Genomic DNA, 12,929 nt, shown 5'->3' on the forward strand with positions numbered 1-12,929 from the left:
AATCGCAGGGACTAGTTGTTGCTAGTTGTGAGCAGCAGTTTGGTATCCAGATGGTTAACACAAATTGCTGCATAGACAAGATGTGTAAATAAAAACTAAAGTTTGGAAAAGCCAGAGAATCTAATATGGGCTTTTAATTCACAGGATGCTCTGGATAAATGCTTCTTGTTCCTAGTTTGTGTTTGTTTCATTTTTCATTTGACAACTACAGATTGCAAGTATTATAGGCTTTTTCAAGTGTTCCTTTTTTTAATACAAGTTCTCCACTTGATTTTTTTTCTTAATACATCAAGTGATATTTGCCATAGCAGTGTATATTATCAAAGAAAATGTTTTATATGCTTTGTACAGTTGCAATGTGTGATGGGAACTTTGTCCTCTCTTGCAGAAGGAGACAAAATACCACTTTTTAAAAAGTAATGATTTGAGGATTATCCCTTTGTACATAGTATTCCAGTCCTACACTGCAAGGCAAACCTAATAATTCTTTTATAAGAACATATTTTTTTTAGCAATGGAGACTAATTGCAGCTGAGCAGAAAAAAAAAGAAATCAGAATGTGTTGTAGGTAAGAGGAAGAAAAATCTACTGAAAGGACATTAAGTAAAAGTAAATAAGATCAGAGTGGGGTATAAATAAAACAACATTCATCAAGATCATGGTCTAGAGATATGAAAAAAGTACAAAGAGGATAGATTATCAAAGCTAATTATCTCCTGGAAGTTGGGTTTGACATTACAATAATGCTAGTAATTATGGAAAGCATTGAAGTAAAAAGAATAAATAAGATGCCTTCTATAGAAACACAGGAACTGCTGAAAACAGTAGCATCTGTAGCAGGCAGATGTTTTCATTGTGAAGCTAACAGTTCTATGGACACACTGTCATTATTGCTGTAACCTCAATTTGTGATGAGGTCGTTCAGTCTACATTTATTTAAAGGAGAAGAGTGCTGGCTAAATTCTGATTATGACAATAAGTCTATCCCGTATGTAATTCTTATGGTTGTACTGTAATATAGGAATAGAACAATTCCCCTTGCATATTTTGCACAATTTAGTTGGTTACTTAGAAATATGATACAATATAATTTCAATCAGGCAGTTTTCTCTGTGGCATTTGGAGACAATGGATAGGTGATTTGAGAATATGGGAAAGATAGTTTCCCAGTTTTCAGTTCAGGTACTGGGACCCAGAATAAACACAGCTTGTAGCAGCCTAGAACTGTAGCTATAGGGAAGTTGCAGATCAACTTTGAGCTGGAACATGGACAGTCAGATGGAATCATTTGAGAATTTGACTGCTAAAAATCTGGTCTGTCCTCAACATGTGCACATTTTAATTTTCGAAACCTTATAAAACTTGGGAGAGTTTTCACATGCATGGTGCATTACTGACACAAGGGTAATGTTCCTGCCAAACCTCAAGATCCTGCTTCAAAGGTTGGAAAAGTTTGAGCTTCTCGAAGAAAATCTTGATATTTTTGTATCATGGGCAAACCATTGCTTTCTAAGCTGTCATCTTGAAAATTTTTGTACGAATCTTTCCAGGAAGTTTCAACCTGAAGTAGGCTTCCAAAATTTTAGCTACAGTGGTTCAAGTTGCAAATGTTATAAGCAACTGACAATGTTATCTTAAAGTGTCAGAAGTGTCAGGTAACCTAAATGGTAAAGGGCGCTGTTCATTCCATCTAAGTTGGACTGAGATGGTTGGTTTATGTTTAAAAAATATTAAATTGTTTGGAATGAAGACTTGAACACTTCAAATAGGTTTTGGAAAAATTGTGTGATATATGGTGCCTGTGTACAAATATTTTATAGATTTCATAGACATTCGGGCTGGAAGGGACCCCAGAGGATCATCAAGTCCAGCCCCCTGCCCCAAGGGCAGGAAGTCAGCAGGGATCGTAGGATCCCAGCAAGATAAGCATCCAAATGTGTCTTGAAGGTGTTCAAAGTGGGTGCTTGAACTGCCTCCAGTAGCAGTCTATTCCAGACCTTGGGGGCTCGGAGAGTAAAGAAGTTCTTCCTTATGTCCAGCCAGAATCGGTCGCAGAGGAGTTTGTGACCATTCAACCTTGTCATCCCTTGGGGCACTCTGGTGAACAAACGTTGCCACAGATCCTGATGAGCACCTCTGATAAACTTATAGGCAGCCACCTATCATCCCTGACCCTGCACTTTTCTAGGCTGAAGAGTCCCATGGCTCTCAGCCTCTCATAATAAGGTCTGTTTTCCTGGCCTCTGATCACGCACCTGGCTATCTTCTACACTCTCTCAAGCTTCTCCACATCCTTTTTGAATTGTGGAGCCAAAAACTGGATGCAGTACTCCAGCTGCGGCCTCACCAAGGCTGAGTACAAGGGGACAATGACGTCCTGGGATTTGCTTGAGAAGCATCTATGGATGCAAGACAATGTTTTGCTCGCTTTACTAGCCGCAGCATCACACTGAAGACTCATGTTCATCTTGTGGTCAACCATGACCCCCAAGTCCCTTTCATGTGTAGTGCAAACCAGCATAGAGCTGCCAAGCCTATAAGCATGGTGCAGGTTTTTCCTCCCAAGGTGGAGAACCTTGTATTTTTAGGTGTTGAACACCATCAGGTTCTCATTCGCCCATTTCATGAGCCTGTCAAGATCTGCCTGGATCACCCTCCTGTCCTCAGGCGTGGATGCTTTATCCCAGAGTTTGGTGTCATCGGCAAACTTGGCCAGTCTGCTTTTGGCACCAATGTCCACATCATTGATGAAGATGTTAAACAGTATAGGCCCTAGGACAGAGCCCTGAGGGACCCCACTGGTGACTGCACACCAAGCCAATTGGCTTCTGTCAACTACCACCCTCTGGGTCCTACCACAGAGCCAGTTCCCCAGCTAGTGGGTCGTGGTGAGGTTGAGGCTGCAGTTAATCAGTTTTGCCAAGAGGTGACCATGGGATCAAAGGCTTTTTTAAAGTCAAGATATATGACATCAATCTCTTCCCACTTGTCCAGGTGATAGGTCACCTCGTTGTTAAAGGAAATGAGATTGGTCAAGCAAGACCTACCTGCAACAAACCCATGCTGGATATCCCTCAAGATATTGTTGTCAGCTATTCTGTTAATGATGGCCTCTTTGATAATCTTTTCCAAGACCTTCCCTGGGATAGAGGTCAGGCTGATGGGCCTGGAGTTTGCCAGATCTACTTTCCTCCCTTTCTTGAAGATAGGCACGATATTGGCCTTCTTCCAGTCTTCAGTCACTTCACCAGAGCGCCAGGAGTTCTCGAAGATCCGCGCCAGGGACTGAACTATGATGCTTGCCAGCTCCTTGAGATACCCTTGGGTGTAAACCATCAGGGCTGGCTGACTTGAAGGTGTCCAGCCTGTCAAGGCGTTCCTTCACGAGGTCAGCTTCAATAGAGGGGAAGAAATCTCCCTCGCCCACGCCTCCCTGACCCACAGTGGGCAGGGCCATCCCATGGAACTGGTGACAAATTGATACAAAGTACAGTTTTAGCAAGTTTGCTTTTTCATGGGGATCGGTTGTCAGTTGTCCTATATAGTTTAGGAGGGGTCCAATGTTGCCCTTGCTTTTCCTCTGGCTCCCCACATACCTAAAAAAGGACTTTTTATTGTTGTTGATATTTGTAGCTAGCTGGAGTTCCATTGCAACTTTGGCTTTCCTGGTTTGCTCTCTGTAGGTCCGGACCAGAGCAGAGTATTCCTCCTTGGTGCTGGTTCCAGTTCCTCCATCCTTTGTAGGTCTTCCTTTTTAAGATGCAGGACATTCACTAATTCCCTGGAGAGCCAGCGGGGCTGCTGTGCTCTTTTGCTGCCTTTCCTCCAAGATGTGATGGATTTTGTTTGTGCATTCAGGATTGCTCCCTTGAGGAGCAACCACTCATCCTGAACTCCTCTCTCCTTTGGGTTGTGGCCCTTTAGGGCCTCTCTGACAAGCCTCCTTAGCTTGTCAAAGTCAGCTTTCCTGAAGTCAAGGACTTCTGTATTACTGACTGACTTGCCAGCTTTACAGCAGATGGTGAAGGTGATCAGCTCATGGTCACTGTCAGCCAGCTTCCCTTTAATCATTAGGTCGTTCATTAGGTCATCCCCAGTTGCCAATATGAGGCTCAGCAGCGCTTTAGCTCTTGTCAGCCTGTAGACTTCCTGCATTAGATAGAGGTCATCCATGCACAAGAGAAAGCTTTGCGACTGCTCGGATTTGGCTGAGCACTCCTCCCACGAGATGTCTGGGTAATTAAAGTCTCCCATGACAACCATGCACTGGGAATGCGCGGCCTCAGCCAATTCCCTGGCAAACTCCTGATCAAGGTCTTGACCCTGGGTAGGGGGTTTGTAGTGGATTCCCACCATAGTATCCCCTGTGCCATGTTCCCCATGGATTTTTAACCCAGAGGGTGCCGAGTCATTCGCCATGGGTGCCAATGTCAGCTTGTAGGGACATGTGCTTTTCTTGACAGAGAGAGCTACACCCCTGCCCCTTTTGTCCACTCAATCTTTCCTGTACAGGGTATAGACATCTATACCTGTGGCCCAGTCATGGGTGGAGTCCCACCAGATCTCTTATCCCTATGACATCATAGTTATTTGTGTTTAGCAAGAGGAACAGTTCCTCCTGTTTATTCCCCAAGCTCCTGGCATTTATGTATAGGCAGGCAAGTGTCCCCTTGGGGGCCCTTGCCTTGCCTTCAGATTGTTCTAGGCCTGGGGCAGGGGTGGGTTCCCTTAAATGCCTTGGCCTGCTGGCTCTGCAAGGGTTGCTCAGCGGGCCAGAAGTGGCAGTAGTCTCCCCATCCCCCAGTGGGCTTAGTTTAAAGCCTGGTGGAGCAGGTTAGTCAGTCTGACTGAGAAGAGCCTCCTCCCCAGCAGAGAGAGGTGGAAGATATCCCATCCCAGCAGCTCGCTGTCTCTCTCACCAAAGAGTGGGCTGTGGTCATGGAAGCCAAAGCCTTCTCTATGACACCAGCGCCACAGTCTTTGGTTAACTTCCTGGATCCTCCTCTTCCACCTCAGTCCATAGCCCGAGACTGGGAGGATTGAAGAAAACACCACCTGCACCCCTAGATACTTAAACCCTGCTCCCAAATCCCTGTAGTGCCTCATGACCCTGCTGCGTGTGCTCCGAGCCGTGTCATTTGTACCCACATGGATAAGGAGCATGGCATTGTGGTCAGTGGGCTGGAGGAGTGTAGGGATCTTCTCTGCAATGTCTTGGATGCAGGCTCCAGGGAAGCAGCAAACTTCCCAGGCTAAGGGGTTGGGGTGGCAGATTACCCCCTCAGTCCCCCTCAGGATGGAGTCTCCCATGACAAACACTTTGCATTTTGTCTTGGGGAGAGCAGGGATGGTAGCTTCAGTAGTGCCTGTGTTGCCTGCAGGAGCTGGCAACTCATCAGGCTCTGCTGGGGTTGCAAGAGGTTCATACCTGTTGCAAACCTCCAATGGGGCAGAAGCCTTGGTGTGGTGGGCCTTGGGGCCCTTGACCACCTTGGTCCAACCCCTTTGCTGGACAGAATGGGAGGTCCCCAAGTCCTCCTTTGTCCTGGAGGGAGACCGTAGTCTACTCTCTGCCTCCTGGAGGAGAAGGGCCTAGCAGTAGGAGTCAATCTCCTGCTCACAGTCCCTTATGGCGTGCAGTCTCTGGACTGCGGCCTGGATCTCCTCCAGCTGGCATGCCAGAGACCCCAGTAGGGAGCAGACCTCACAAGGGGAGGTGGCCATGCTCCCAGGCCCAAGAGCCTGAAAAAGTGACAGGCAGCCCCCACAGCTGAGAGCCAGAGGCTCCATAATTTAATGATATATAATTATATCATTATAATTCTTTAAATGTGTGTACACGTTAATAAGTGAATAGGTTTACAGGTAAATACATTTTATGAAGTTGCTATGATTTGAGATGTATTTCAGATAGAGAATCTTGGAAATGTCTCTTGAGACCACTACTAATTGCCTTCAGTTTGTAAAATCTTGTGGATATCATGACAGATGTGAAACTATGAAAAACAGTATCCGGTATAAATAAAAGAACTGCTGACTTACGACCTCTGTTAAAAAAAAAAAAAAAGTATTTGGATGATGTACTTGGGGACCTTATCGAAGCTCTATAAGCCTGAAAAATCTGCTTGTTTCTTCTTTTGCTAGACTACAGCTAGCTTTATGTTGCTGAATGAAAGACTTACTATTTTGATCTCTGATCTCTGAAAGAGTAATTTCAAAAAATGAAGGAAAAATGCACGAATGCAACTGTAGATACAATCAAAGTTATCTGGTAAAAATATCTCACAGACAAATGAAACCGAATCTTTCTATATAGTTCTATTATGCTGCACTTGTCATAATTTTAAGTGCTTTACAAGTAACAGTTGCCACAATGGATGATGGATGGTGTTCTGGCTGCAAGATGGAAATAATAATTTTCTTTTAATTTTAAAACATTAAAGATCTTATTGAGCTTTTAGGCAACCTCAGTTCCCATTGGCAATAGCAGAGCAAGCTGCATGTCATCTCCCCTTTATGGGTTATTTGCCATGAGAATGTTATGATATTCTGATTGTTTTCTCTGCTTAAAAATTACAAATTATCCTGGGAAAAACAAGCAAATTCTCCAATGAAACCCCTCCAGATCTGCATTTTCCCATGATTAAAATGAAACACCACTGTATATGCACATGCACTCCTCTTGCCACATTGCCTGTGCACCATCCCCCTCCCCCCTGCCCCACATGCCTGGATCTTTTCTCCCTACCCCCACCCAACATGTGACCTGGCCCCCTCTTTGCCCCCATAGACCTACCTGGAGGCAGTTGCTCTCCACTGCTGCTTGGCTGCTATGTGCATGTGCATGCATGCATGTAGTGCCCCCTGCCTGCTAGTCCTCTTTCTGCTCCCTGAAGCCCTGGATCAGCCCCTTGCAGGCTGTAACTCTGCCAGCCTGCAAAGGGAACCCATGATTTCCCGTGTTTTTTCCTTTAAAGGGGAAATCCTTGACTTTCTCCTTTAAAAGAGAAAATCCACATTTTTCTGTGCTAAAGGAGAAAAAATGCATTTTTCCATGTTTTCCACAGCAAATAGAAAACCCAGATCCCTACTGATAACCCAGTGGGAAGCCATGCTAGAGTAAAAACAAAGCAAACAAAAATGTAGTTACATACTGATAAGATGAGAATTGTGATTGTCTTGCTGAGACAAAGGCCCAAGCCTAACAGAAGAGAGTGATGGCATAGAAGAGTGTTATCTGGCTAGCATGCCTTTCATTTCACAGCCCAGAGGATCAAATGTATCTGTTTACAGACTTGGTCAGCTTGAGGTACAAGTCCTTAACAAGGTTCAGAATCATCCCTGGAGACATAAAAAGATACTGTAAATACTCTGCCACAGTACCTCTGCTGAAATGAGGAGTGTAGCTGAAATTGATGGGCCTGTTACCAGTGAAGGCAAAATTAACTGAACTGGAGAAAAATACCATTCCACAATGAAAAATGTCAGTAGTTTGCTAATCTAATCTTTGTCTGCTTTTGCAAAATATATAACAACAGAAATATTTTCTTTCTAATGGATATTGTCTATTTGTGTTTTACAGGAGTCAACTTACCATCACATTCAAGAAATAATGCAGCAGCTGTTACGTTCCGTGAACAAGACTGTTATTACAATGGGACGAGACGACCCTTTAATTGTGAGTAATATTTTTAAAGGTCTTCACCATGCCTCAGAGACTCTAGGTTGCATTTAGGCCTGCTTTCTTCTGTTTTTCTATGAATGCTAAGTTTGCGACAATCCTTGTTTTTGGTCTCTCTTTTCAGCTGGATATGCAATTTTTGAATGAAGAAGCTGAATTAAGTTTTTTTTTGTTTTCTTCATATTTTACAATTAGCTTGGCTCTGTAACTGAATACCACTAGAAGGATTTGGATTTTTGCTACTGTTGTACTTTTAATCTTTTGCCTTGAAGCCAATTGCTGTATATATCCATATTAGAGGAAGACTGCTTCAACTCTGTTACTCTGTTCTGAAAAAACACCGTTAAAATGAAACTATGTTTAAAGTGAAAGCATCAGCTGCTTGAGCAGAATGTACACCCAAATTAATCTACAAACACAGTTTTCTTCAGGTTAGTTTTGGAGCAATCTTATTTTCCAGAATATTAGAACTTTATAGAATAACTGCCTTTTCTGGCTTGGTTTCTGTTAAAGAAGATGAAGAGTTCCAGTTCCTCTAATATATTCACCTATCTGGTGAACTGCACTTGGACGTGTCCACAATGGCTAGGAATATTAGTGGGGAGGTGATATTGTTCTCATGTAGTCCAGGAAAAATGTGAAAGTCAAGAATTCTTATAGGTGGTATCTTTAGTGGACCAATGCCATGGTTGGGAGAGACATAGGCAAGCTTTTGGGCACCACAGTACTCTTCCTCTGGCCTCCCTGAGGAGGCAGCTTTCCAGAGAGGTCTGAGGAAAGGTTGCCTATAACCATGCTATTGGTTCAGTAAAAGATATAACCTGCAAGAATTCTTGCTTCTGGGGATATTTATTTCATTGCAGGAGGCACTGGACTCCATGCCTGGGGTCAGACTTGGTGACTCTAGGCAAGTGCTAGATCCATATTACGATTCAGTGGCAGACTGCAGCATTTTCTTATATAAGTATTTCTCTTGTGAGAAGTCCCACTGAATTAAATAGGCCAGGTCTTGAGGGTGTATATGAAGTAAAAGTTTCAGAAGTTGGCCCTTGGTTTGTACATTAGTTGTACGTAGCTTAGATTGATCTCCAGCCTCCTAAATATTTACATTCTTCTGCAAAGTAATGAACAGCACTTAATACAGGTGTCACTCATAGAGGTATGGAATATTTGGCCTCCAAGGTGTGCAGTATCTTCTTGTTTATTTCCAGGTGAAATTAGGGGTATTTTTTTTTTTTTAAAGTATCTGGGTCCAAGCTACTAGAGAGAGTCCCTCTTTATGTTTAGCCTCATAATGATTGAATCTTGCAAAGGTAAAATTTTCTAAAAGTAATTTGATTCAAACATTTTGATACTTCCTATAGATACAATAGGAGTCTGCAATCTCCAGAAATCACTTCTTCATTAATCCATTAAAATCTAGATTTTTCCCTTCTAAAAGCAGAAGGTAGGTGTCCTCTCCATATTCAGCCCGTTACATCATGAGTGTAAGACTACAACAAAGAAATCAGAAATTCTTTGTGGTTCATGATGAATTTTGGTCAGCCGGTGTCAGGTATTGTTTGAACCTTTTTTGTAACACGTCACAAAGCCTTTGGGATTGAGCACATTTCACTGATAAAATAATAAACCTATAATTATTGATGAAATGGTTTGACTATGATGAATGCTTCCTTGCTTTGCTCATTTATAAAAATCGCATACAAATCCAGAGAGCCACATATTTCCAAGTTTTTTTGTTTTTGTTTCGATTTGTTTTGATTCAGTTGCACAAAAGGGAAGTTTTAAACCAGAAGATGAGGTTTCTTGGCAGATACTTACAGGCAGCTTATCTCTAGCATATGGGCAGCATGGGAGGAAGCACCCTGATGCTTGTTTTTAAGATATACCAGGTATTGTGATGTGTTTATTAGAAGTGGGACTTAACCTTTCAATACTGAATGGGAGGCTGTGAAAAGCTTTGAGAGTGAGGACAAGCAGTTTATGTTGAATATGCAGGAGAAGAGGGAGGCAGTGTGAGTGTTATGTAACAGACCACGTGTCTACGTATGCACAGATGCAGGGGTAGCACTAGTCATATTATAATGAAAATTGCAATGAAATAGTTTTATGTGAATTTTTTGGAAATACAGTCATTTCTAGTGACTGGTTATGATGATTATAAAGAGAAAGTAAATTTTAGAAAAAAGGACAAAACATTTTAAAAGCTTGTAGTTCAGCTCTTTCTGAAAATATGTGCAACAAGAAATTAGTGTCATGTAAAGAACTGCAGTAGGAATTTGAAGGGCATGCACATGTGTACGACTGTATGTAATTTTAAAGAAATTATGTATTGCTTTCAGAGAGAGAGTTTAGTAAGTATACACAGCTTTAAGTACTTTATCAGGCTCTGGATACACATACGTTTAGATCTATTTCACATGGGGAATGTTTTGAAAAGGCAGCAGCTGTTTATTTGTAATTGCTATATATGGACAAGCCAGGAGCACTATAAATGTTGCAAAACTAACCCTTGATGAATCTACAAATTTTGAGTGGTTTTACTACATTTGAAACGGAATATAGCAGCTGCTGCCCTTTTGAAAAGATTCCAAATATATGCGTGTCCTTACCCTCAGATAATGCTCAAATATTAGAATTCTCTGAAGGAGGAGCAATTAAAATCAAAGATTAGACAATGCTAATTATTTTTAGTACTCTGTCGGCTAACATGGTCAATGAAACCTTTGCCGTAGCAAAGAATGCAGGATTTGGTTCAGGAATATTGTGGTATAATTTAAATACATGGAAAATGGTTGGTGTAATGTTCAAAAATTGCCCGTCACTATTGTGATCCTTGCTAGGGTAGACTTATACATCCTCCAAGAAGGGAGAAACAAAACTGACTAGAAACAGCTGCTGTCTCCTGCCTATATCCATGTTTACTAAAATACAAAAAGTATTTGGAAAAGGGAGCCTTTTTTTCATTGGGATCCAGCCCACCAGGGATGAGTTTGACCCTTTGATTTAATTTTAAAGGGGATGATAGCAACAGTTCAATTTATTTTTAAATTCTGTTTTTTCACTTGAATAAAATGACATTTTCTTTCCAAGACTTCTAAGTGCTCAACCAGCTTGCAGTGTGCATGCAGAGATGATGAATAGCTCACTGTTTAGCTCACAATCAGATTTTTCTTTAAATAACTTTGTTTCTTTTCTGGTCTAACACCTGGGAGAAGGTGAGTCAGATACTGCATACTTACTTACTTCTCATTCTTTGAATTAAAGGGAACAGCTAGCCAGCCCTCCTGGCACTTCAGCCTATTTAGCCATATGTACCAAAGAACATCTTTAGTGAAAACAGAGAGAAGAGATTCCTTTTTTCCTGCAGCTTGCCTGCTTCCCAAAGCAGGCACAAACCAAGGATAAACCAAAATATCTAATACCATTTTTTTTCCTGGAAGAGCAGTGGGATAATTTCAGAAAGCTGCTTTTTCTTTTTCTTTTTGCAATGTTTTGTGTGTGTCATAAATAACATTAGCTTAAAAACTGGACAGACACAAAAGGATTATAAAAAAAAAAAAAAAAAAAATCTTAAATTTATGATTGGAAACTATCCAGAAACTTGACACTTTTGTTCGATAAAAGTCCTTTCCCGGAAAACTGTTAATAATACACCTTGTTCACCCAGTGAAATGTAACGCAAAGCAGGCATTAACTCAGTTTGAGTCATCAGACTTGCATCATTTTGTAGATAAAATAGACAAGAGCAATAGGCCAGTAGCCATGGACACAAAGGATGGACAAAAATAAACACATGAAGTATGTAAATAGTATTGTGCTATTTAACCTGAGAACAGAACTGCTCAATGTGAAAAGCAAAACTTCCGGTCTTTAATCTTACCACACCTGATATTTTAAAACATGTTTATTGAAAGAGGGGCAGGAAAGCTAAATAAGTTTATTTTTCTATTACTTAGTGAATAGTGTAGTTGTCTGTATATGTTTTGAAGACTAGCCTACCCAACCTATAAGTGTTTTAACAAAAGCAAATATGTAAGCTAAAAATATTTTAGTTTTAGCTGTTCAAACCTTTTCTGCCTTTATCGTTTGCTTGCTTTGGCCTTCTGTAAGTCTCTTAACCATAGTGTTAATAACTGCTTTTTATAATGTTATACTTTTTATCTTTATAAATTGCTCTGAGATAAAGGAATGAGAGTATAAAGTATTATTAAACACCTCTGTAAAGCTACATAATGATGGCTTTCCCAAGTCGCTTCTTTTTCACTGCTTTTAGCAAATAAGGATATGGCAGCCTGAGGATATCTTCTGTGTCACTGATTTTTGTCATATACCACTTAACATTTGGATTGTTGTACTATTCAGTTTCAACTAGGCAGTTTCAATCTGGATAGTTCAAATCCTGTAAGTTGAAGTCAGAAGGTGCAAATATTTTCTGGACATCATATGTTAGTTGCATTGGCACATGAATGATTTGAATTGCCCTACTTGTTGTTAGGAACCCAGAATAAAATAGTAATGAACTACTCATCAGCTCTTATTACAGATATCCAATTTACCTTGATAACATTTAGAAATGATAGTGGGAGAGTACAAGTCAATATAAACTTTGGTTCTTTCATCCACTTTTATTTGGCTAGGTTTTTAAATAACTTACATTCAATAACGGGAGGGGTTGGGGTGTGGAGGGAAGAAAAAGCATAATCTGCTCTGATCCCAATGCATTACAAAGTTAGCTGCTTTGTTTACCTTCAGCATTTTATTCCTGTCCATCTCTGAAATGTATCTTTGGTTAGGAGTACCCTATTTTCTTGTTGTCATAATTGGTGAATATGCTCTTGAATCTGCTCTCTCAGTTGGGGAAAAACTCAGTATCAAGAGCTTGAAACATTAATTTAACCACAATCTCTGATTTCTGGAGGCAATTTCTGATGCGGCTTATACAATTCATCACATTATAGAGCTCAAACATATTTGACATTTTTTGGCTATTTCTTAGTTATTTCTACAGCTACTTTGATGTACAGGTATAATTCATGCACTCCACGAGAAGTCTCATAGCTTATCTTCTCCCCCCCCCCGCCCCCCACCATGTGAAAATAAGGTAATAGTTTCACCACAGAGCTATCAGCCAGCTCCTGTTTCCAAATACACTGAAGACATAAGTGAAAATATTATTATAAATTTATTTCCAGTATCTGACCTAACTAAAAATTTAGCAAAATTTCTTACCACAAAAGGGAATTCA

General features: G+C 40.9%; 1 protein-coding gene across 1 annotated transcript in view; it reads left to right on the forward strand.

The window, feature by feature from the left end:
* DOCK2 (dedicator of cytokinesis 2) overlaps positions 1–12,929 on the forward strand; it is a 514,744-nt gene that overhangs the window by 176,655 nt on the left and 325,160 nt on the right. Inside the window, exon 27 of the mRNA XM_090064272.1 lies at positions 7,583–7,678. Within this exon, the coding sequence (XP_089920398.1) occupies positions 7,583–7,678 (96 nt within the window). The remainder of the gene's footprint in view (positions 1–7,582; positions 7,679–12,929) is intronic.

Source organism: Crocodylus siamensis, chromosome 10 (genome assembly GCF_052110815.1).
Source record: "Crocodylus siamensis isolate JL-2025a chromosome 10, ASM5211081v1, whole genome shotgun sequence".
Lineage (NCBI taxonomy): Eukaryota > Metazoa > Chordata > Crocodylia > Crocodylidae > Crocodylus > Crocodylus siamensis.